At 41.3% G+C, this 26315-nt stretch overlaps 1 protein-coding gene across 2 annotated transcripts in view; it reads right to left on the bottom strand.

The window, feature by feature from the left end:
* Nucleotides 1-25998, bottom strand: part of DMRT1 (doublesex and mab-3 related transcription factor 1) — a 136758-nt gene extending 110760 nt beyond the window's left edge. Inside the window, exons 1-3 of one of the 2 annotated variants that reach the window (XM_063457205.1) lie at nt 25951-25998; nt 17429-17674; nt 7897-8083 (exon numbers count right to left, since the gene is read on the bottom strand). In XM_063457205.1, the coding sequence (XP_063313275.1) occupies nt 7897-8083; nt 17429-17650 (409 nt within the window). In that variant the 5' untranslated portion in view covers nt 17651-17674; nt 25951-25998. Of the gene's footprint in view, nt 1-7896; nt 8084-17428; nt 17768-25950 lie in introns of those variants that run through there. The other variant, XM_063457206.1, reaches the window with a different exon arrangement.
* Nucleotides 25999-26315: the final 317 nt, after the last annotated feature.

The raw sequence follows: 26315 nt of genomic DNA, 5'->3' as shown, positions 1-26315 counted from the left end.
AATAGTTGAACAGACATGTAGTCAAATTCCGTGTACAATTTCATCCGTCCTCAAGGGGTTAAGATTCTCTTCAAGGGGGGCGGGGCCGGGCCGCCGAGCTGAGCGGTCGCAGGACAGCTCAGCTCCTGCACATAGGGCCACAAATAGCCCACAAAACGCACTTTTAAGGGGAAATCCCGGCAACTACTTACCTGCGACCCTCGATGTAACCGGGCTGCCGAGCCGAGGTGAGGCTTGCTCCCGCAGTTCTAGTCCCTCGGAGGATGGGGCCCGCTGCACCAGGCGAGACCCATGCTGGCGGTGAGTGAAGCGGACGGCCGCCGCAGCACTATCCCGCCCGACGGAGCCCGACCCGCGTGAAGAGCAGGCTGACCCGGTCCTGCTTCCCCCCCACCGGACCGGAGGGGTGATCCCGGTCCAAACCAAACCGAGCCAGACTCCTCTACCCTCGGAGACACGGATAACGGGTAACCCGCGACCAGCACACAAGATGGCGGTGGCCATGCGAGCACAGCAAGCTGCCTCGAGCACAGGCCGACCAACAGCCTTCCTGTATTCCTGCATGAGGGGTAATGCCACACGGGGTCCCACACACCCAGAGACGCCCCTGACTTATGTCACCCTCCAACTACCACACCTATGCATGCCACCGTTTAGAGGCCCGCTCACTCTTCTTCTGAGCCGGGCGCTCACAGGGGAGGAATTTTCCCCCCACAGTCTGCCATACACCCAGGGAGAAGCCGGGGAAACTCCTGCTGTTTCGGCACTGATACCTTTAGCCGAACAACTGACCAACTACTGTACCAACCCGGCGGAACCCTGGGCCCACGGACCTGGTGATGGGCCCAATGGCAAAAGGCAAGAGCACCTACACAGGCCTCAGGCCGAAGACCAGCGGCCCTAGACAGCAGGGCAGCCACCAAAGGGAACGTGGCGTAGCTACGCCAGCCCACAGCGACCACCAGCGGACTCGGGGCGCACATCAGCGGACTGACACCTAAGACCTACAAGCCAGGAACCGGCATGGGCCACATGGGACTGTTCTGTGGACTAGTAATACCTGTTCTCTCTACGTCACCCTGCAGGAACTCTCACCAACTCACGCTTTGGTTAACCAGTTATGCCACCCCTCACTGATTCTGGATGGGCTACCATAAGGAAGCCTGCTACCACTCTTGTCTCCCTGCTTACCGCATGGTATAATGTTATCTGGGCTGCAGAGATGCTTTTGCCAGCTAGCTTAACGTGATCTTCCATATAAGCGTGTCTTTAATCTGCATGTAACCTATGGTGTAGTTCTACCGTGTTTTCCAGTAGCCAACACTGCAGAATCTTATGTGCCCTACTATACCTTTTACTGTAATACCCATAGTGTGACATCATTACTTACAATAGCAACCGTAGTAAAGCATGTACACCCATCTAAAGCGAGGACACTCAACGTAAATGTTAAATTAATGCTCTTAACTGATTGATATTCATTTGTATTAACTTAAAAAAAAAAAGTGCTCTGTTCATTTATTACCCTATGTAACAAATGTTTTGAAACCTACGTATGGAATGCCGTTGGGGTACCATATGTAAGCATGTAATTACTATAAGCACTGCAAAAATAAAGATTTACAAAAAAGAAAGATTCTCTTCAAAGGATTATTCCATGCACCATGACCACTTCAGTGATTTGAGTCACGGTGCCTGGAGTCTGTATGTGTAGTGTTTCGCTACGAACCGCTGAACTTTTAGATTTTAACCACTCTGCTGCCATTGGTGTAATTCCAACTCCCGTAGCGTTATAGCGCTGTCGTTAACCAGCCAACAACAAGAGTACCAGGCTGGCTAATATCAATTTTGTATATACTAGACGTCTGACATCACGCACAGCAGGGTAGCAATGGGTGTCCAATGGTGGGACATTCTCCCCGCCATCCATGAGGCCACTTAGGTCTTCTCCCAGCACCTGGGGAATTGACATAAGTAGAGCAGGTTTTCTTAAAATACTGTTTTTTGTGTACGTATTCATTTTATACATTAGAAACAGATGGCTTTTTATTCATATCCTGCATGTATACCTAACACAACATTAAGTGTGAGTAAAAAGTAAAAAATGTCTTATAATAATAATAAAAAAAATTCTTATAATAATTTAAATACAAACCAAAGAACAAGAACTCAGTATAGATTCGCGTATTAGTCCTGATTGTTAAATGCAAGGCGTCCACAATCTAAATTCATTTTTGGCAGTTAAGCTAACCCTATAGCAACACTAATCCCAAATTTACACCAATACTACCCTAGACCTACGCTTACACTAACTCTGTCCGTAAACATACCTTAAACCTATTATCCATTTCCCAGCATTAGTCCTTACTGTGTAGTGCTACTAACTCTAATCCTAAACCTACCCCTAATTCTAATACTCTTGCTGCATCTCCTGCTTGTTGTTCCTGGCGATAACAGTGATCGATGCTGGGCAGGTAGCAAAGTCCAGCACTGATCGCAGTCAGCAAAGGAGCATGCAGGGAGATCCTGTCAGGATCTTTTAGACCATGAGAGTCTCCCTCATACGGGAGCAGGTGATCACTCTACTGAGGTGATTTAAAGGGCTGTATCTAATGCTCACTTTGAGCACTGCTTTCAGCTTATCTGTCGGTCTCTGGCCACTAAATGTATTGATTCATACCGGATTTAAAAAGGGTTTCAACCCTACTCACAATAAAACTAAATGACATTCCATGTCGCCCTAACAGTGTTAAATCCCAGTCTGTGGAGGATGCAACGGAAAATACTAACGACCAGAAGGGATTAAAGGGACACTTGGACAACAAGGGCTGGTTTTGCTCTATGACTGCAGTTTGTACAAACCTCTGTAGCTCTAAGTCTGTCTCGTCATATATAGCCAATATTGTTAGCTATACTTCCTTATCTCTCCACAGCACACAATATTTAAGCCCTAAATGTATTCATGAGCATTGTGAATAGGCCCGAGCTGTGGCTACACGCAGTTATGAGTCTGGCTGAGTAGAGTGTAAGCAATGCTGTCAGTACACGCAACCATTTAACCCTTAATTTGGGACTTCGGCACCTGACATTGCTTTCCAAGGGTTCCTTCCCCTCTGACTCAGCAGTATAAGAAAGGATTAGCCTGTGAGCCAGTAACAGGCTGCAAGGTTTAATGTAAAGGCTTTGTTTCCTAGACACTGTACGTTTTGTGTGGCAAAGTAAATATTTGCTGTTTCAGGGAAATGTTTGGAGTTACCACGCACAGCATGATGCAAGTGAACGCTGTGAGTACTTCTCATAGAAAGGTAGTGGCTTCAATGCCCAGTAGATCCCCAGTGGTCCTCTATGAGAACATTGGACTGGATTAGAGATCATTCAGAGAGATGATGTCAGAAGAAGAGATGCAATTCTCATCAGAGACAGCCCACCGCTGGACAAAAGGGGAGTAAGAACAGCTTTTTTATTTGATACCACAATCTGAATGTCCCCTGCAATACCCCAACATTAAAAAAAAAAAAATACATAAATTGTACACACACACATAGTGTTTCTTTACAAACTGTTGGCATTTTCAGGTTATAACATCTCTTTGAGGACTCATGTACAAATCTGAAAGAACATATGCAAACATTTCTTCATCTAACACCAAATGTGGAAAGGATGACTGCATCTGCTGCCTCCATGTCCCCTAACGATCCACGTGATGTTTTACAATCCTTGGTGTAGAATTGTATGCTAGGAATTGAGGAATGTCAAAGCATCACCTGGGGTGCATGGCTGCACATGCAGATGCCTGCAGATATATCTGCCAATGACATTAATAATAATAAATCAAAAATGGTTTCAAAAAGGGGCCTCAGTCAATATTACTGTTAAGTAACACTGCTGACATTTTGTTTTTTAAATTTAAAAGATTATATTTAATATTTGCCTTTTTGTGTATTATTTCTAAAGTGTGCAGGTACATAAATACCTTAATTTCAATTAATCTCTTTTTTTTCCCACTTACTTTTGTTCTGTGAGGGCAGACAAGTTTAAGAGCCCCTTAGTGTAAATTCTGACCATGCTAAGTCTGAACAACTAAAGCCACCTAAATGAGCTCTATTGAACACTGGTGCTTGATATGATTACTGAAGGTGCACTAGTTCCCTTTTAACTGCATAACCTTTGGTTGGAGAGTCAGTACCTCCAATAAAAGTGGCCTTATACGGTTACTCCAGGCATCATAACCATTGCAGGGTTAATCCTAGATGGACCTGGCAGCCAGACCACTTCATTGAGCTGAAGTGGTCTGGGTGCCTATAGTGGTCCTTTAATCATGCCCAAAAGACACCCCAACTGTGAATGTTCATGTTTGTGTTCATAAAATCCAAGTTTAACTGTGAGAGGCTTTTTGCAGATTTTTCTGTTCCGTTATGCTTCACCTGTTATGTATTAATGAATAAAGCCTGGTGTTCCCTTAAAATTCCAGATAATCTAAATTAGTTCATAGGAGAAGCAATGGGAAGCAAGGGCCACTTCTGTGCATACGTGAAGACCACTCCAAGTAAAAAGAATTGCAAGACCAATTTATTTCTATGGGGCACTACATGAACTATAGATGAGAAAATAAAATTCCTATCAAGAGTAGGAAGAATTTCTAGCTAAACCATTTGTCCTTGAGAATCTTTGTATTACTATGAACAGTTATATACCCAGACACGGAACAAGAGATTCTAAGAATTCAAGTAGAGTCATCAGCCTATGGGATACGATTCTCATTGATGGATGAACGCAAACATATAGAAAAAGGTTGACTCAGCCCTTTATCCTTCCGAGGTAGATAAACTGAGTACCATTAAATTGGGTAATAGTAACATCCCCTGCATGTTGGGCAAAAGTAACATGCCCAGGCCATACTTTGAAACCAGAGTAATCTGAATGTACCTTTCCTGATTAAACACTTTGTTGTTATTATTATTATACATAAAAAAATTACCCAAAAGTATACGACAGTACGAAAATTAGATCTTGCTTCTTGGCAGACAACTACCCCCACCCCCCTCCTCCAATGTAGACTGCAAGCAAATCCTGGAAATAAAACTCAGCATTTAGTAGCTAACACTATCTCATTGTTCAAATTGTGCCGTGCTTTGGACATCATGAGAGGAAGGATATCACTAGGCCAGATAGCTCACTGTTTCCCTGCAAGCATTCACTCCCATGCTGACAGGCACAGCTAGACTGATAGGGCCAGCAATGGCTCACTTCATGCTTGCCTCCAAAGGTCACGTAGCAGCCTTGGCAGAAAGTCACTCCCTAACCTCATAATCAGAAACATTTTTGAACATTATGTTTCTCCCACAATACAATCATGACAGGGATAATTTAGAAATCCAATCCAAAACTGTCTCCCATACAGCTGGTAGATAACTGACCGGTATTGCATCACAAAAGCCTTAATTTTTAAAGTTAATATTAGAACATTGAATATAAAGAGGGAAGTTTGTCGTCTGTGCAGGGGAATTAAATCCTTTGCTGAATTTAAAAAATGGTGAATTATTGCTTTACACTCTTCTTTGATAGATAATTAATGACCCGTTGGATAGTTTTCCAATAGTGATCTAATTTGGGGCGACTCCACCAGAGATCTGTATAGATGCCGCAATCATCATCACGCCTGCAGCACGCATTCAGAACAGTAGGAAATCTTGTGTGAGGAAGTTTAGGGTGCGATGTGGTATAAATGTTGATCGAAATAATGACTTTAACCCATTGGAAAAATATTCACCAACAGATCTATCCTTTGCTGTTTTATAGAAGCAAATAAATTACACCTGTCATGACCAATATTAGATGGAGAAATGATTACCTGTTACATGCTCAGCAAAACTCTACCTATGGTTAGGCAATGCCTGATTCCTTTAAAGGGGTATTGTAAGCAACAGAAACATTCCAGGGAGCAGGAGTGGTTATTTGGTCTAGAGCGGGGTAGGCAACTACATCCCCCATAATGCTCTTGCACCCATAATGCTGGCAAAGCATCATGGGAGATGTAGTCCAAAACATCTGCAGTGCCGAAGGTTTCCTATGCCTGGTCTAGAGTCTTTGGGCACCATCCAGTGGATTTTATATTAAGCCATTTACCAGTTGTGTGACAAAAATGGGGCTCTTCACACCAGCTTCCTCAGATGCACTGATAATGCAGAAATAACACTTGCACGTTCTCAATGTCAATTGTGTACAGCCTAGACAGTACAGATTGCCTCATGGTGCTGAAGACCGGTTAGCTCAGTGCAATCAGCCATAGCTGTTGACAGATTGCTGGGAACAAATATAGAAAATGTGTAAGTATTAATACTGCATTACGAATAAAAGCTATGGAAGAGGGATGAATCCTGGGTTTTATTATATTGCTTAGAGTGTCCTATTAACGTTTCAATTGTGCTTGCAGACAGTTTTGCACCTTTCTGAATTCATTTTTTTCTTCATTTACTAACATTGGCACTTTTTTCAATCATTGCATTTCCTGTACCCTCACTTCTAATTTTGTGCTACTATATCGGCAGAACATGAGAATTCTCAATCTTTCCATCACTTTTTCATTTCATTAGAGTCATTCTGTTCTTGTTAACGTGTGAGGTTTCTCTTTATATTGTGATTAAAAAAATATTCCAAACACATTAACCATTAAAGCACACTATAGTGGTTATGGTGTCAGGAGTACTCTGGCACTCTCAATGGTAAACGGTCAAACCCTTTGGGTGGGTTGACAAGTTACCTGGGTTTTGCCAGACACAGGTCACAGACTGTAGTAGAGCCAGATGATCCTGAACAAAACCTTCGTTAGCACAGCAGGGCCAGCTCACTGTCTGAGTGCATTAACGGAATGCACTCAGCCAATGAGCCAAGCCCCTACACTCCAGGTAAGTTGTCAAATTGTTTGCAAATTGTCCTATTTATAGTTAAATCCCTTCTCATAATATTGTAAAGCGCTACGGAATCTGTTGGCGCTATATAAATTGCTATAATAATAATAATACTTGTGTGCTTCCAAGAATGTCAGTGAGTGGTGGAGCTATGCAGCATGCAGTCACCTTTTTATTACCTTGATGGTTAAGAAAGAATCCCTTTCATATTCAGTATATTTTTTGCTTCTTTAAATTTGGTGGTGCTTATGTATACTCTGCATGGATTGAACTTGCACCTGTCTTAAAATGACATGTTTTCATACTACAACATTTTGGATTGATGTATGTGTTTGCAGATAGGTCAGGGGGGCATGAATAGAATGGAGCATGCAAACTAATTTATAGAATGTACATCACATGGGAACACTCTCTACTAGACACTAGAAATGAAGCCCACCCTCTTGACGAATGTAAACAATAAGAAATGAAATCACCGAACAAGGAAAAAATAAAGGAAATTCCAGTCCAAAATGGAAACAATCTCAGGGTCACTACTTTTTCAGTTTGGCTTTTTTCTACCTAAAATGTTAATTTCAGCTGACCTTTCCCTAGAATTCCTGTTTTAATCAATAATGCCAATAGTGTTTTATACACACCAGAATACAGCCAAAGGTTGCTTGTGTTTGGTAGGGGATAGCACTCCTGCATTGCAGACATTCCTTGATCCCTCATAAAAATACCCCACATTTGCTTCTACATACTAATGTCCACACAGATACACCTTCACATATCCACAAAACCAGAGTTTCCACATATTATTTGTTTTTCTATTCAACACAATTTCCTGCTCAGTGAATGTTTAAACACAATACATTCCAAATTGAGGTATTGTTTTACCCTCGAGATAAAATTAGGTTGCGCCACACTAAACAATAAAATATTTCAATAATATACTTACATACACAAGACAAAATGAGATCTAAAATAGTCCTGGTTTTAGCCTCACCTGAGCCACTGGTCACAGACACTTGAGTGGCAGAACTTGTGGTCTGAGTGCAACTGCTTTCCATTTGTAAGCAGGAGCTGCTGCCTCCATGTTCTCTCTTCACAAGCACTTCTGTTGAGCTGGCCAAAGGAATAGGATAGCTAATCCCCATCTCCTCTTCTTGGGCTTGCTGTCTCCGTAATGCAACCTGTAAAATGTGAGTAACTCGTTTTAGCACTTGACAAAAGTCTTAGGACTCAGACTGCAAAAATGCATTTACTTGGAACAAAGTTACCAGTCACACATTAGGGTACAGTTGTGGGAAACAAGGCTTACTTCATAACTAACAATATTTTAAAGGAACACTCCACACACATATAGTACTTCAGTTTGCTAAAATGTTTTATATGTCTGGAGTCTGTCATGTTTATAACAGTTTTAAAAGGTGTTGAATTCAACAGAAACCAGCACTTTTACAATTGAGGGCATAATTCTTTTTTTTTTTTTGTAAAGGGACACTCAATATACCAGGGCCAGGCAGCTCAATGTAGTGGTTATGAAGAGACTGTCCTCATAATCTCTGCAATGCAAAGGCAGTCTTTACATTGCCTCCTATAACCACCTCTAGTGGCTGTTAGTTGGGGTTACAGTCTTTGCAGCCCCAACGTTCAGCATTTTCACTCTCTGCATGAAGACACTGATGAGGAAATACTGATTGGCGCTACAAGGCGACTGCCACGCATGTGTTTTAGCCAACGAATGTTATAGGGTACCAATTGCATTAGCTGAGATCATAATAATTGATCTCAGCCATAGGATGAACTGTATGAACCATTGCACCAGGGGAATAAAGGTATATAAAATTATTTTAGAACTGCCCTTAATCTAACTAGTGTAAAAAGTGTAGCAATACAAGTTTGTAGTCCTGATGCTAGATTGTTCCTTCAAATAACACATTTCTTTCTTTCTTTTTTTTACATTTATATTGTATGTTAGTCTATCCTGACAAATACAGGGAATACAATGCAAATGTACTCAATCCCCATGGTGATTTCCATGTGTACCTCAAGAAAGCACATGTATAGGTACAGCACTATGGTAGGAATTACTGAGCAGACAAATACTTAACAAGCTGATACCTGAGAGCATTTCCGTATGCCTCGCATTAAGAACCACTGAGCTCAGTTAGTTCAGAAGGTGCAGCAGAGGTAAATGTTGTTTATACTTTTCAAGGCATTTCAAGGAATTTAACTCTGTGAAACGACGCTGGACGTCTTCACACTTTACATGAGGACATCCGGCATCTTCAAAATCCCCATAGAAAGCATTGATTTTATGCTTTCTAGTGGGGAGGGTTTTATGCGCAGAAAGGTTCCTCCATTGTCATGATACCGTAGAAAGTGAAGACGGAGCCGGTGCCAAGATCTAGAAAAGATCAAGTGTTTGAGGGGAGGGTGTACAATAATTTTTTGGCAGAGACACACTGTAGTGTCAGGAATACAATTTTGGATTCCTATCGCTATAATATTCCTTTAAAAACTGCCACTTAAACAAAACGTAGAAATGGAAAACACCTCTTACAAAGCACAAAACAAACCATGAGGCACATTAAAGGAACACTCCAGAGGTATACATAAATATTTATAATGCTGGAGTGTTGGTAAATCTCCTGGGCATCTTTTGTCTCCCCATCCTGCAAAATAAGTGTTAACTCACCTGTAATCCAGTGGCACAATTGCCACAGCCCTGCTCCACCTTCCTGGTGCAATCTCCCATCCAATAGAAAGAAAAATTGCCATCCAAACATTGGTACTGGGCACAAATAAATTAGGAAGGAGACCCTCCAAGATGTCTGATACACAGATGGCAGTGTACAACAATGTCACTTTATAAAAGTGCAGATCTTTCTTGAAATTCTCATTTTTATAATTTTTGAAATGGGGGATACTATTAATCCCTACAGCACCTCAGCAAAGAGGTCACTATATGAAATCCTGATGCCAATGCAGGCCTTTGATGTACACTATGTTAGCTATAGTGGCTGAGATACCCAACTCTGACTACAGCAAAACAAATGCAGCTGTGCTGGTGATAAGCAAGTGCACTCACACAAACTCTCGACTGGTAATATATTATATATATATATATATATTTCAGATTGATCAGTATTGCTTCAGACCTGAGGAAGAGAGGAAAACCCTCGAAAACTTATCTTTGAAATATTATGTTAGTCCAATAAAAAAGGTATCATTGCATTACTCTGGTATTTTGGCATTTTATATATATGAATAAAAGTCTGTTTTGTAAACATAGTTGAATCCATACATAACTATTATTAGTAAAAACTCAAACAGCATTCCAACCAAGGGGAATCCAATCAGCTCATGCACACTATAGTTTTCAGGCAGTGCATAACACTGATTCTGTGGGAATCTCTGTACATCTACAGACAGACACACACTCTGATTTGACACTTACTGAGAGAGACACACACACACATTTTCTCACACACTCACAATTCGTTTTTCTTTTTTTATTTGGGTGTATCCACCCAGCATCCCTACCTTTGGGAGAGCTGGAGTGGTTTGGCTTTCCCTGGGGTCCAGTAGGGCTGTGCAGTACACGATTGTATATTCCCCCCCCCCCCCCCCCCATTATTCAAACTGAATAGTGCACATATAGACTGCAAACACCATGATCTCTTCCAACCAATTAAGCGGTTGTGTGCTTGGAGTAACCCTTTTGACGGTGTATTTGCCAAAAAGGGGTCCGATGGCTATGGGGCGCAAGAGAAAATTAGATTATACCGCCACCATGATCTTACTGTCCTCTTCAGCTCCTGATGCTTCAACTCCTGGGAGCATGTACAGTTCAGCATTGAGGTCTATTTAAGATCCCGCAAGACCACAGATCCTCCATAGAGACAGCGTTTTTTTATTATACAGCCTTCACTAGTGTCGTCTGAGGGCTTGACAAGCTTAAAGCGGCACTGTCATGCCGAACTTACCTTTCCTCAATCTCTTCCTCTTCTCCCCCTCTCTCAGGATCTGTTATTCTTTTCTTCCTGTATTCTTTAGTTTTCTTTAAAATCATAAGACAAAGTAGGGACTCTGTCTTATGGAGGATTCCTCCGCTTGACCAGCTCTGACCAGCGGAGGAGCAAAGTGTGCTTCATTTCCGCTGGTCAGAGCAATTTTCCCATGATCCCTAGCTTTCCTCCCTGTTCCCACAATGCTTCCTGTCAGTATTGCCGAAAGTCCTGTCACTTAGACAGAACGCCGGCAAAACTGCCGAATTGCATCCTAACAGAATGAGCACTGTTTCTCCATTGGTGTTAGGATGCAATTCGGTACTTTGTTCGGATCGGAATTTCATTCAAATGAATGAAACTCCGATCTTATTCATTGCTGTGGCTGCATCTTGCAGCCGCTTAGTAGATAACTCCCTAATTCCCACGGTATCAGGGAGCTATCTACTAAAAGGCTGAAAGACCTAAATTGGTCTTTCAGCCAAATTTACTAACACCAAGTAAAAATGACTTGGTATTAGTAAATAATATGCCCCTACTCGCTATACCGCGAGTAGGGGCATGTCTAGTAAGCAGTGAGCAGCCTGTGGCTGCTCACTGTAGTAAAAAAATAAAAAAAATATTGCCCCCCACCCCTAAATGACGGGTGGGGGCCGTAAAGTAAAATAAGGGAGGGAGACCTATTGTCGTCCCCCCCGGCCCCCACCCCTGAGCGGTGGGTGGGGGCCATAAAGATAATGAGGGGGGGGGGACCTACTGTCCTCCCCCACGGCCCCCACCCCTGGGCGGCGGGTGGGGGCCATAATAGTAGTAGGGGGGGGACCTACTGTCCTCCCCCCCAGCCCCCACCCCTGGCCGGCGGGTGGGGGCCATAATAGTAATAAAGGGGGGGGGGACCTACTGTCCTCCCCCCCGGCCCCCACCCCTGGGCGGCGGGTGGGGGCCATAATGGTAATAAGAGGGGGGGGGGACCTACTGTCCTCCCCCCCCCGGCCCCCACCCCTGGGTGGCGGGTGGGGGCCATAATAATAATAAGGGGGGGGGGGGACCTACTGTCCTCCACCCCCCGGCCCCCACCCCTGGGCGGCGGGTGGGGGCCATAATAGTAATAGGGGGGGGACCTACTGTCCTCCCCCCCAGGCCCCCACCCCTGGGCGGCGGGTGGGGGCCCTAATGGAAAAGGGGGGGGGCCTACTGTCCACCATTCGACGTCTTCTTTTTTCTAAAATCTTCATTTTTCAGCCCCAAAAAGGCCAAATAAAAAACCATCATAGCCGTCGAACTAAAAATAAAATAAAAAACCCGAGCGCAAAAAAAAAAACCCGACGAAAAAGAAAAAACCCGAGCGCACAAAAAAATAATCCATCTTCACCCATGGAGGGCTCTGCGCAGACTGAGCTCCGCAGGGCGGGGCAAGGCTTATAAAGCCTTGCCCCGCCCTGCAATTAGCCTAAGAACACTCTGATTGGTGGGTTTAAGCCAATCAGAGTGCTCTTTGTCATTTTACAAGCGTGGGAAAGTTCTTTGGAATTTTCCCACGCTTGTAAAATGACACAGAGCACTGTGATTGGATGGATTTCAAGCCATCCAATCACAGTGCTCTGTGTCATTTTACACAGCGTGGGAAAATTGAACTTTCCCACGCTGTGTAAAATGACACAGAGCACTGTGATTGGATGGTTTGAAATCCATCCAATCACAGTGCTCTGTGTCATTTTACAAGCGTGGGAAAGTTCTTTGGAATTTTCCCACGCTTGTAAAATGACACAGAGCACTGTGATTGGATGGATTTCAAGCCATCCAATCACAGTGCTCTGTGTCATTTTACAAGCGTGGGAAAATTCCAAAGAACTTTCCCACGCTTGTAAAATGACAAAGAGCACTCTGATTGGCTTAAACCCACCAATCAGAGTGTTCTTAGGCTAATTGCAGGGCGGGGCAAGGCTTTATAAGCCTTGCCCCGCCCTGCGGAGCTCAGTCTGCGCGGAGCCCTCCATGGGTGAAGATGGATTATTTTTTTGTGCGCTCGGGTTTTTTCTTTTTCGTCGGGTTTTTTTTTTTTGCGCTCGGGTTTTTTATTTTATTTTTAGTTCGACGGCTATGATGGTTTTTTATTTGGCCTTTTTGGGGCTGAAAAATGAAGATTTTAGAAAAAAGAAGACGTCGAATGGTAAGTTTAATTTTACTTTACAGGTTAGCAATTTTATTCCCCCCTCACTATTTTTTAGGGTGAGGGGGGTAGGTAGGGGCATTTTTTATTTGGGTGGGGGGTGGGTGACTAGGGGCTTGGGCACCCCTAGTCACCTTGATGGGGGGGGGGGGGAATTTACTTAGTGCCCCCACCCGCCGCCCAGGGGTTGGGGCGGGGGGAGGACAGTAGGTCCCCCCCCATTATCGTTATGGCCCCCACCCGCCGCCCAGGGGTGGGGGCCGGGGGGGGAGGACAGTAGATCCCCCCCCCCTATTACTATTATGGCCCCCACCCGCCGCCCAGGGGTGGGGGCCGGGGGGGAGGACAGTAGGTCCCCCCCCCTTTTTCCATTAGGGCCCCCACCCGCCGCCCAGGGGTGGGGGCCGGGGGCTGGAGGACAGTAGGTCCCCCCCCCCTTATTACTATTATGGCCCCCACCCGCCGCCCAGGGGTGGGGGCCGGGGGGGGGAGGACAGTAGGTCCCCCCCCCCCCTTATTACTATTATGGCCCCCACCCGCCGCCCAGGGGTGGGGGCCGGGTGGGGGACAGTAGGTCCCCCCCCCCTATTACTATTATGGCCCCCACCCGCCGCCCAGGGGTGGGGGCCGGGGGGTGGAGGACAGTAGGTCCCCCCCCCCATTGCTATTATGGCCCCCACCCGCCGCCCAGGGGTGGGGGCCGGGGGGTGGAGGACAGTAGGTGTCCCCCCCCCTTATTACTATTATGGCCCCCACCCGCTGCCCAGGGGTGGGGGCCGGGGGGGGGACAGTAGGTCCCCCCCCCTTATTACTATTATGGCCCCCACCCGCCGCCCAGGGGTGGGGGCCTGAGGGGAGGACAGTAGGTCCCCCCTCATTCCCATTATGGCCCCCACCCGCCGTCCAGGGGTGGGGGCCGGCGGGGGAGGACAGTAGGCCCCCCGTCCCCGCCTTATTACCCTTTTTTTTTACAGTGAGCAGCCACAGGCTGCTCACTGTTTAGTGGACATGCCCCTACTCGCGATATAGCGAGTAGGGGCATTGGGGAGATTTTAATCTCCCTTGTGCTATTATGGGGGTCATATTGACCCCCATAGAGTGAGGAGGGGACCTGGGGGGCTTATGAAGTGGTGGGGAGCACTGCTCCCTGCCGCTTCTATAGTTACATATTACAAGGAGGGAGCTGCACGCCGGTAGCTCCCTCCTTGTAATAAACCGAACAAACAAACGAAAACTGATACACAGTGTTAGTTTGTTCGTCTGATTTTTTCTATTCATTCATTCGTCTGTCTGATGAATGAATGAATAGGTGAAATTCCCGTTCGCATGTCCAGATGTTTCACTGGGCATGTGCGGGAATCTCAGGGCTATCTAGTGTGGGCAGATGACGTGTCCCACAGGGACTTCACCTACCCACACAAAGATGGCGGCGCCCTGAATATAGATCGGGGCAGAAAATAAAGAATAAAAAATAGGTAATGTGGGGGGCATAGGGGCATTTGGGGATGACTAGGGGGTCGATTGGATGTAGTTGAGGCGGGAGGTGGGTTAAAAAAAAACGGAATTCGGCATGACAGTGCCGCTTTAACAAAAGGTAGCTCCTCTTTTTGTGAAGTTTAAGAAATATACTGAGACAAAGTAGTCTTTGTCTCAAGGACTGTTTTCACAGGGTTGGAATTTCAGTCAAATGCCAACAGTCAATGTGCGTTATTTCATAAGGATTTTATCTTTACTCATTTCGGATATGGTGGTGACAAGAGCCATCCACAAACAACATCCGCAAACTACTTGTCAGTGACAATATACTTCTGGATGTCACCATTATATTATGCTAGTGCACTATTTTATCTTTATTTAACCTTTTTATTACAAACAATGTATCTAATTTATATAATCTATTTTTCTCCCTATTTGTGCATATGAATATGAGAGATACTCCACTACCTCAAAAAATAATAAAACAACACTTATTAATTGATATCCAAATGAAAATATGCATACATCTAAAAAAAAAAATACTTTTTTATTGGGTATATCTAAAAACAGGTTGTTCTAACCCCACCCAGACTTTCTGTGGCTGTCCAATTACAGACTTCCTAATGCAACTATATGAGAAATCACCTGCCTCTTGAGTGTAACTCCACTGAACTAAACAGCTAGGAAGTAACAAGACTGGTTATCTGAATGACAGCCAGGGGAGTGTAATTCCTATAGAAATCTAACATGAATAAATAGATTGTTTAATGCATATCTCTACACATATGACAAGGCAGTAAAAGATTTACTTAAAGTATATGATCAAACACTGCATAAGCCTGCTACATTGTCAACGTATCACCTTTTTATGCACTGTCTGAATGATCATAAACTGTAACTGAAACCCCATTATTGCTGTAGTGCTTATGGTGTCAGTAGTGCCCTTGCATGCACCCCCATTGTATGGAGTCATTCAATTTTTAAAAAATTTGTATAAGTACGTCTTCAGGGGAAGTACAGATATATTTATTTATGTATAATTTTATTTTTTTCCCCCTTGCTACTCATATCGACAATATAGTATTATGGAGATATTATATCGATATTTACTGGAGACGTTTCTTACATTTAAAATTAATTAAAGAAATGTTTTTTTAGAAAGGATAAAAAATATAATAGAGAATATAACAAATGATGAACTGGTATCTACTTCAATATCCAGAGTTAACAGAGAACATTTAATGGATAGATACATTTCTGATGTTACATTTTTTTTATTTATTTTTAAATTAAAAGTTTGACTACTTGGAGTCCACTGGATGTTGCACCCCTCCTCCAGTGGTAATGCCATAGAGCTTGGGGTTCCTAAGCAGGAACTTTAATTAGCTCTCTTGAGCTAAGCCTTGCAATGTAAGGCTTAGCTTATTGGCTGAGAGCGATCAATTGACATTTTTACAGTTTGACTGCAGGGCTTAGCTCTGGAGAGCAGTTGGGAGAGCATCAAGGCACTACTGGCACCATTAGTGGCCTGCAGTGGTTATGGTCCATGTAGACTACCTTTAATGCTTTTCATAAAGAATGAGAAGCATTGGAAAGGACACATCACTCATGACTTCACCAGAGGTGGAGAGGCTGCTCTATGAAGACTGACCTGGCACTGGAATAAGGGTGAGGTTTAGGGGCATTTTTAGCTTACGTATTAAAACAAGAAACAGGGTAGGGGGCAGAAATCTAAAAACTAACACTAACAATAAACATAAACATATTTATTTCTAACGTTAGTATGTTCTTTAAAGATTTGTCTGATGTACAGTGTGTTGTATTCTCTATTTTATGCATTGGTCCAGCAGCAGCCTTGCAAAACACGCATGTTCTGGTGACTTCTACCGTTCTATAGTGGAGTCTGACCAACCTATAGTCTGCCAGCAAACTGTCCCAGGACCTGCCAAAAATTAGGTACACTGACATTGTAGCAGGTATGATTATATAATGAATCTCTACTGCGTTTTAAAAAATAAGTGGTCTTTCAATCTTTCTGGAAAATAAACACACACAAATATTTAGGCCCCAAAATCTCCCACAATCACTGGGAAATATAAACACCACTGAAAGCATGCCCTCGCAGATATGCAATATAAATGTGGATGTTTCAGTCCTGTCTTGAAAAAAGTCAGAGATACAGGACCAGAATGTCAAAATGTATTCAGCACTTACTGCTGCAATAAAAGCAGATTCTGAGCATTCCTACTGAGTCATTGAGGCCGCACTTCCAACAGTATATATATATATATATAGATATATAGCGCAGCAATAATAATAATAAAATATACTAATTGGAAATAATATTGCTTAACCTCTTAAGGACACATGACAAACATATTCCATCATGATTCCTTTTTATTCCAGAAGTTGTGTCCTTAAGGGGTTAAAGGGCTGAGTAGAAGATAGGCCACAGTATCCACTTAATAGGTTGATTAGCATGCAAGCGATATATAACAGTATATGTTCTGACCATAACTTGCTCATGTATGAAGATAACTGAATCTGATCAGCATCTTGGTTGCATCATACATATTAAACTTAAGTCTGGGATTCAAAGAGATCGAGCTTATTCTGTGATTACCTGTCTGTTTAGATCTTTTTGGAGTTTCTACAGAGGATGATTCTTTATAATACTATCTTTTAAGAAACATTTATATTTAATATATTTTAACAACTCTCATGACTATTCAATAAACTATGAGCTGCCCATGACTGACCAAAGAACTGCAAATTTTAATCCATAATTAGATGAGTTGGTCAGTTCCTATTAATCATGGTGTAGTGAATAATGACGATACAGAAACAATAACTTATCTTTACTAACCCCAATTTCTCACCTGTGCAGCCATAACCCTCTGTCTCTCGGCAATCAGGCTGCACTTCTTACACTGACAATCCCTCCACATACAGAAGCGCTTATGCCCTTTCAGTGGCGAGGCATAGCCATGGTTCCTGCAGCGGGCACATTTAGGCAGCCTTGCAGTTTTCCTCCCGTTACCGCTGACATGGAGCAGTGCAGAATTGCGGGGTTTGCTGAAAGATTCCTCGTTGTTGGGCATTTCTTTTGATGATTCGATAATTTCCTGGAGGTATTAGATCAGACAGAAGGTGTTACATTAATCTGCTTCCACAGTTAAACTCACAGCTACTATCAGCAAAGTGACTGCTATCCTTGGTGTCTTTCACAGCAGAATCTTGGTTTTGTGCACAGTGTAAGGAACATACTTTGCAACATTGGAGAATGTTCTGTGATGTGTGTGGGAGAGAAGCCAAGAGGAGGTAGTAGATTGTGAATAAGTCAAGTGCTAGCATCCATACTCCAGGATTCTAAGTAACCCCGTAAGATTTTATAGAACCCTTTTTTCTGGTTCCCATGGTGATTACTACTTGTTTAGCAATTTGTCCAGGATTAGCACCTGAGTTTGCCTTGATAAGTCCCCCTATTAATGTAAGAATTGTGAGACATGTTATTATTTTTTATTTATCCCCTTAAGGACCAAACTTCTGGAATAAAAGGGAATCATGACATGTCACACATGTCATGTGTCCTTAAGGGGTTAAACTGGAAAAATAAAATTACCCAAAATAAAAGCAGTTGAGTAAAATTAAAGGATCTTGATTTCAGAATACACACAACTGGGAATAATGCAAAGGTGGAAAAGAAAACACTATCAGAACCCAAAAACATATTTTCTACATTTTTTTTTTTTTTTAAATCTCTCCAAACCAATGGATAAAAATGGGGAAAGGGAATAAAAGTAAAGAAGTAAGGGGATGACAATGGGGGAGAGGGAGGTAAACTAGATAGACCAATGAGAAAGGGACAAGGATCAATCCCGATTCCCTGAGTGTGAGTCTATCCAGGTGGTCCAAATTTTGTAGAGGAGCCCTGTAAGGACCCAGTCATTTCGTCATTAGTAAGGACACAATTTACATTATTCATCACCTCAGAGAAGGTTATTTATTTTAATGAATCAAACACCTGCATTTTAGAGCAAAGATAATGAGGGATGCGGTCAAAGAAAAGGAATAAAATACACTGAATCTGTATTCCGATTGGCTGCGTATACGTGCAATCAGAATAAACCTAGAGCTCAAATCCTGATAATACTGAACTCAGTCCTAAGCCCGCTGTAAATTCTGGGAGGAAAACAGTAAAAATTAACACGTTACACTTATAGTAACACTTCTTTAAATATATGGGATTACTGTCTAAACTGGGCATTGAGTAGAAACAAGTGGAGAACAGGACATTTTAGGATAAAATAGCAGAACTAGAAAGCAAACATGAATTTGATCATTTCTCTGCTATGACTGCATTGGGCTAACACAATTCTCAGTTGAACACTTTAATGACATTAGGAGGTGTCAGTACATCCTAACTATAATGGGGTTTAATGCCTTTTGGTCTGTCTGCTATATCCTGCAGTTTTGGTGTGAACAGGGCTAAATCCCTGCTCACATCAAGAAGTACCAGCTCCCCCTGTCAGCAGGGCATCTTTTAAGTGGCCCTAGGACTTTTTGATGAATTGCCTGCGGTTCTGGAAATTAGCACTACAGGCAGCTCTTTAAATATAAACTTAAATGCATATAAAGAGATTGTGGTGTTAGCGCAGTTAGATCCCTGCTCGCACCAGGAGACCCATGTATGAATGGATACCTGCTGCTATTTTTAGTGGCCCCAGAGTAACCGATGCGCTCTAAGAAGCACTGGAAGTCAGCGCCTCTTAGAGCCCTTTAAATACACCACTCAACCACTGGGTTTCTGTGCTGCTTCGTAGACCCCCAGAGTCTGAATAGACCGTGACAGGGTTTGATGCTGGGCTTTGCCAGCTGCCCAGTACCAATCACAGTGTAACTGACTGGTAAGCATGCTCCATTCATAATTATATTGAATGTAATTATAAAAACAGCCAGTAGATGGCAGTCACCACTATCTACTGTTTTAACTAGGAAACCTATTTTATAATATCAGAATTGATTTTAGCAAAGGGTTTCCTTGTGGTTAAGGTTAGGGATAGTGGTGGCATTTGGGTTATGGTAGGGTTAGATTTAGGGGTAAGCGTAGGTTAGGTTTAGAGTTAGAGTATGGTTATGCTTAGCTGTAGGGATATGGTTAGGGTAATATAAGGGTTAATGCTGCTTTAGAGTTAGGAATAGTATAGGGTTAAGGTTAGAGCAGCACTGTCACTGAACAATGAGCATTTCATACAGATGGAATCTTTATAAAATTCTTACATGGACTGTGCTGGAATTTCACAGAAATTCAAACCCAGTCAAAAGACATACTGAGATAAATTAGGGATTACTTTATATCTGTATATTTCCTGACACTTTTAGACACTGGGCAGTGCTAGACATCTAAAAGTGTAATCCCCCCACCAGTGACGGCAGCAGGGAATTGGCTTGGAATTGGTTAACATTAATGACAAAAAATGTATTTAGATCCTAGACATATGTGACATTTAACAAACAGCCCTGATAGTGGAATCTATTTTGAGGTTTTTTTTTATTATTATATGCAAAAATGTGAAAACATGCATTTTTTTCCCCTTAATCTTTTCCCCCATTTTATTCACATTTAATGTTGTGTTAGGTATACATGTAGGACAAGGCACGACAAATCCCAGGCTGGGTGAATTTCAATTAAAATAATGTGTGTGTGTGTGTGTGTGTCTCTGTCTGTGTGTGTGTGTCTGTGTCACTGTCAGTCAGTTAGTGTGTGTCTGTGTGTCCGAGTGTTTGTGTGTCTGTCAGTATGTGTGTGCGCGTATCTTTCAGTGTGTGTCTGTCAGAGAATGTGTGTGAGAATCTGTCAGAGAGTGTGTGTGTGTGTCTGTGCATGTCCCCCTCCAATCACATTTGAAGGGTGTTTTTACTCACGTTTTTTCCCACGCCGTGCTCGTTGCGCCATGGCTGGTCCTGCCTCCACGGTTGTAATAATCAGTCTTTATGATCTCAGCTAAGGGAGGATATTGCGCATGCGCAGCAAAACAATGTGCCAATCTGCATCTCCTCATAGAGATGCATTGAATCAATGCATCTCTATGGGAAACATTCAGCGCTTCCATACAGAGCGTGGAGACGCTGAATGTAAGTGCTGCACACTGTGCAGCACTGACCAAGGACTCTCTAATGGCCATTTGAGTGACTGTTACTAGGCAGCAATATAAACACTGTCTTTTCTCTGAAAAGGCAGTGTTTACATTGAAAGGTCTGCAGGTACAAGCTATAGACACCAGAACAACTACATTACGTTGTAATGGTTTTGCTGTCTATAGTGTCTCTTAAGAATTGCATTTTTCTTGTTGAAAATTAAACTTAAAATTAGTTTTAAAAAAACTGGCTCCTAACTGCTGGCTCCTAGATTCTAAACAAATTTGTCAAGCGCTAATGTAGGATATTAAATCAAAGTCCTTTCTGCACTTTAATGCTGATTAAGAAAATATATGAGTTAATAAATAAACCAGCATTTCTTAATGTTGATTCTCACTTTTTGGCATTTAAAGACATGAACTTTTTCATAAACAAGACAGTTTTCAATGTATTACTTTCAAATTGCAACTTTTTGATTCTACTTGTAAATGTGAACTTGATATTTTGCTAAATGTACTTGTACCTCTCATTGTAATATTGTATTGATATTCTGCCCTGAAGGAAGCATTCCTAGCACCATAACCACTAATGTCCACTGCATATGTTAAGGTGCATGAAGGTTCCGTAGCCATGCCTAATGCATACATTTGCTTATGTTTGCAGCCACAAAATGCTTCAGCAAGACTAGACTATTTACTAAAGTGAGAATTGTCGAGAATCCAAAGAGAATTTCAAATTTAAGGCTGAAATATCTGATTTGTAAAGTCGGCTATGCTTCCAGTTCAGCCGTTTTTCTTTAAAATTTAAATTCACCTTGAATTCACTCTGAATTTCCATCAGCTTTCAATTTACAGGGTTATTCACTAAAGTGAGAATTCAAAGTGAATTTCAAATTTAAGGCCATAATAGCTGAGCTGGAAACATTCTCTAAGTCAGCTATGCTTTCAGTTCAGCTACTTTGGCCTTAGGTTTGAATTCTTAGTGAATAACCCTGTTAGTAAATAATCCTGTCTGACTTCTTTATCCTTTGCCATCCAAGGTTGGCACGCAACATGAGAGTCAAACCCACAACTTTACAAATGCATAGGAAAACCCTTCATGTGTTGAAGCAGGGGCAGGTAGGGTGAACAAGAGGGTACTATAGTGTTAGGAATACAACTTTGTATTCCTAACACCATAGTTTTCCTTTAAAAGAGTTTGCAAAAGCTGCAGTTCTTATGAACTGCAACCTTTGCAAGTGCTCTCACTTTTTCCCAGAAGATACTTTCAGTCTCTTCACAGGGAAATAGCCAACAACAGGCATCTCAATGAGAAGCCTCTGAAGGTCTCCCTCCAGGCACATGCGCCTTCTCCTGGCTTGTGCGCACACATGCTAACAGCATTCTGATCTAAGGTCTGTGGACGCTGCTCTGCGGTATGCAGGGGAGGAAGTAGAGTTCTCCTGCAACTTTCGTTAGTTCAGGGGAGCTAATGGAAGGAGGAAGAAACCTCCCTGGCTGTTTGACTGGTTTCATTATTTAGAACAGTGCAGATTTCTCATAGAATCTGTAGTTTTATAAACTGTCATTAGTATGGGTTACTCCTCACCCATTAAAGCATTTCAGTAAGCTGTGGTCCTTTGTTTGAGGTTGCAGTGAGATAAGAAAAACACATATGGTGCATTTCTGTGTGTGGGTTATATATTCACCCCAAGATACTCAAATAGACCCCTTGAGTGCTTGAGCATCTGCTGATGGATAGGGCACATTCACATCACATCCAGAGAACGGGTACATGTGCCTCATGGTTCCAACATGAACTGCACTACGAGGGTCAAATTAATTTTCTTAATATACTCTGACTGTACCACAACATCCAGCAATGTGTTGTAAATTATATCAATGTAAAGTAAAATCATTTTTTTATTTAACCCCTTCAGGACAGAGTCAATAGTGCACTTTGTGATCAAAACAAAACGTAAACAAAAACTGGAATTTGCGCTATATGTCTGCTCAACCGTAATTCACCGCTGTCACATTAAGTGCACCCACACTTATTATATATCATTTTGTTCAGGAGAAACAGGGCTTTAATTTATCATTAACTATTCATATATGGAACATAATTTATTATGAATAAAAATTTAAAAAATGTGAGAATTTTTTTTTAAATTTGTATTTCCGTCGGATATTTTATCTGTGATACTGTCATAATACTGTTAGGTTTTACTGCAAACAAATGCACAAACAAATGCACATATTTGTAATCAGCGATGTCTCACGAGTACAACAGTACCCCCCATTAGCAGGTTTTATGGTGTTTTGGAAAGTTACAGGGTCAAATATAGAATGTTCCATTTTCAAATTGAAATTTGCCAGATTGGTAATGTTACCTTTGAGACGATGTGGTAGCCCAGGAATGAGAATTACCCCCATAATGGCATACCATTTGACAACCCAAGGTATTGAAAGTGGGGTGAAAGTGGGGTATGTTTAGTCTTTTTTAGTAGCCACTTAGTCACAAACACTGGCCAAAGTTAGCGTTCATATTTGTTTTTGTGTGAAAAAAGCAAAAAACGAATATTTGGCCAGTGTTTGTGTCTAAGTGGCTACTAAGAAAGACTGGACATACCCCACTTGCAATACCTTGGGTTGTCTACTTTTGCAAATGGTATGCCATCATGGGGGTAATTCTCATTTCTGGGCTACCATACGCTCTCAAAAGGCAACGTAACCAATCTGGCAAATTTCAATGTAAAAAAAAATGAAATGCAAGCCTTATATGTGACTCTCTAACTTTCCAAAACACCATAAAACCTGTACATGGGGGGTACTGTTATTTTCGTGAGACTTCACTAAACACAAATATTAGTGTTTTAAAACAGTAAAACATATTACAACAATAATATAGTCCATAAAATTGCCGTTCATTTGTAAAAAAAAAAAAAGGCAAAAAACGTCACTTTTACTTAAAATATCATCGTTGTAATACAATTTACCAGTTTGAAACACTAATATTTGAGTTCAGCGAAGTCTCCTGAGTAAAACAGTACCCCCTATGTACAGGTTTTATGGTGTCTTGGAGAGTTACAGGGTCAAATATAGTGCTTGCAAATTAAATTCTCTGCACTTTCTCCCTGTGTTGTCAGGCATGTCAATCAAATTTTAATTAATCAAATCACATAATTATGTTAAAAGATTACTTAAATATACATGTAGAATTTTAATATATATTCATTTATAGGTATTTAAATTCTACGGGTATACTAATGTAATCTTTTATGTAATTATATGTATTTATCTATATATATATATTTGCGGTTATTTGTATTTTATATATAGGTAGATATATATAGAATGTCATTCTAAGTGTATTTTGTTACCAATATATATATATACTAATAACAAAATACTGTAAGAATGAAATTACATATGTATATATAATTTATTTTAATTTTTAAAAAAATATTTTATTTATTTATTTTATTATTTTATTTTATTATTGTAATTATACGTATATATATAATATGTGTATATATCTATTATATATATTATATATATACATATTATATATATATGTAACGTCATTCTAAGTTTATTTTAATACTAATATATGTACTTTTATTAATATTAAAATACACTTTGTATGACGTTACATATATAATATGTATATATATTATATATATAATATATACATATATATTATATATATATATATATATAAATAAATAAAAAAAATTTTAAATTTATTTATTTATTTATTTTTAACATGTTTAATTTATTTTTTTTACACTACCCACCAGCAGGGGGACTGTCTGACATTTCAGACAGTCCCCCTGCTGGCAGATCCATAGCCAGCTATAGGGGGCCATGTGATCGCTCTTTGAGAGCGATCACATGGCCCCCGGGGGCCTTATTTCCGTGGAGGGCTGCCTGGGCTGTCAGGCAGCCCTCAAGAAGAGGATCGCGGCGGAGGTAAGTACCTCCGATCTCCAGGGGCTAAACGCCGTTACAGCGTTCTATGCCGCTGCAACGGCTTTAAAGCCCTTTTAATGAGGGACGGCATAGAACGCCGTAACGGTGTTAAGGGGTTAAAGGGACATTCGATACCTAAAATACTAAAGCTTGCTGAAATGCTTTCAGTGTGAAGAGTCTGTCCTCTTGTCATTTTACACAAAGTGCATATTTCAATAGAAATGTGAACTTTTATTATTTATCTTGTTACACCCCCCGGCTGTCAATCAGTGAAGCTAAACTCAAAAGACAGCAATTGCTCAGAGCACCTGCCTTGCAAAGATTTCTCATTGTGCTGTATTGGGAAGTCTGTGATTGGACAGTCACAGAAACACTGGGCTAGGTTGCTAGGGAAGGGCTTGCAAAGGCAGCAGACAAGAGAACTGCAGGTTTTGCAAGCTATTTTTAGATATATCCCCAATGAAAGAAAATGCATAATTAAATACATGCATGTTTTCTCAGGGGAATATCAACCAAACAGTGATTTCATTTATATTATTTTGTATTTGGGCAGTGGAGTGTCCCATTAAATAAAAGCACAACCACTTTAGTTAGCTCATGTTTTGCATAAAAACCACAAGATGAAGACGCATTAATCTAAGGCTTTTGCATTTCTAATATCTGTGTCTATATTGTCTCAAGAAAAACAAAAATCAAGTTGAACCCTGAAAAAAAGTCTTTTAGCATTGACCTCATATTTTCCACTCATAATATATCTTCACTCACAGCATATACATATCTAAAATACATTCTCTATCCTGGAAACGCTCCTTTACCTTTCCCTCATTTGCTGACCTCACAATTTACTTGTACTGATGACACAAATCTACAAACTTTTCACACAACTGGGATCCTCCAACTTAGCTCCCTGTCAATCATTGTTATATAGGCAGCAACGAGAAAGCAAACAGAGAAACTGGTAAAAGTGAACAATTGAGTTATGTATAAAGCGTATTGTGTTCACTTTTTATGCATTTTTGCCACTCTTCCATTATTTCACCTTCCAGTTTCCGTTTGGTAATTTATTTGTTCCCAACTTTGTTCCTTCCATTGTATAAGGAAGAAGTTCCATCAAGCACCTTTCCTTGTTATTTTCTTTAACCACTGTTAGAGTGGTGGGTTTTCCAGGGCAGATAAGCAATTTTTGCAAACTTCCTTAAAATAATCAAATTGTGAAAGTCTTTTTTTTTCCCCCTTGGAATATTTAAAGAGAACCTTTTTCTTATTTTGTAAATATAATCAAACATTATGGAAAAAGAATAAAAATGTACCTTGGAATATTAACTGTAGTGGTTATGGTGCTTGAAGTGTTCCTTTAATCCTTTTTCTTATTTTGTGAATATAATCTATTATCTGGGGCAATGAAAAAAGGAGCAAAATGTGGTGTAAAGACAGATTATTTTGGCACGTTTTATATGAGAAAATGGCAAATGCACAAAAAAATTATGCAAACATGAACGCAAATCCAGCGATTTTTCTCATGAACCCCAATGTTTCTTTCTCCAACAAGTTGCAATGTGTGCCCTGGATGTACCTGGCTGAGCTGGATTATGCAGTTTAATATGCCATTTTCTAAATCATTAATATAAATTTTAATGAAAATGGACCATCGTATGAAAAAAGTTAATGCAAGACA

The sequence above is a fragment of the Pelobates fuscus genome, chromosome 5 (genome assembly GCF_036172605.1).
Source record: "Pelobates fuscus isolate aPelFus1 chromosome 5, aPelFus1.pri, whole genome shotgun sequence".
NCBI classification, from domain to species: domain Eukaryota; kingdom Metazoa; phylum Chordata; class Amphibia; order Anura; family Pelobatidae; genus Pelobates; species Pelobates fuscus.
Note: the sequence above shows the minus strand (reverse complement) of the source record. Positions and strands in the feature narration are given on the sequence as shown.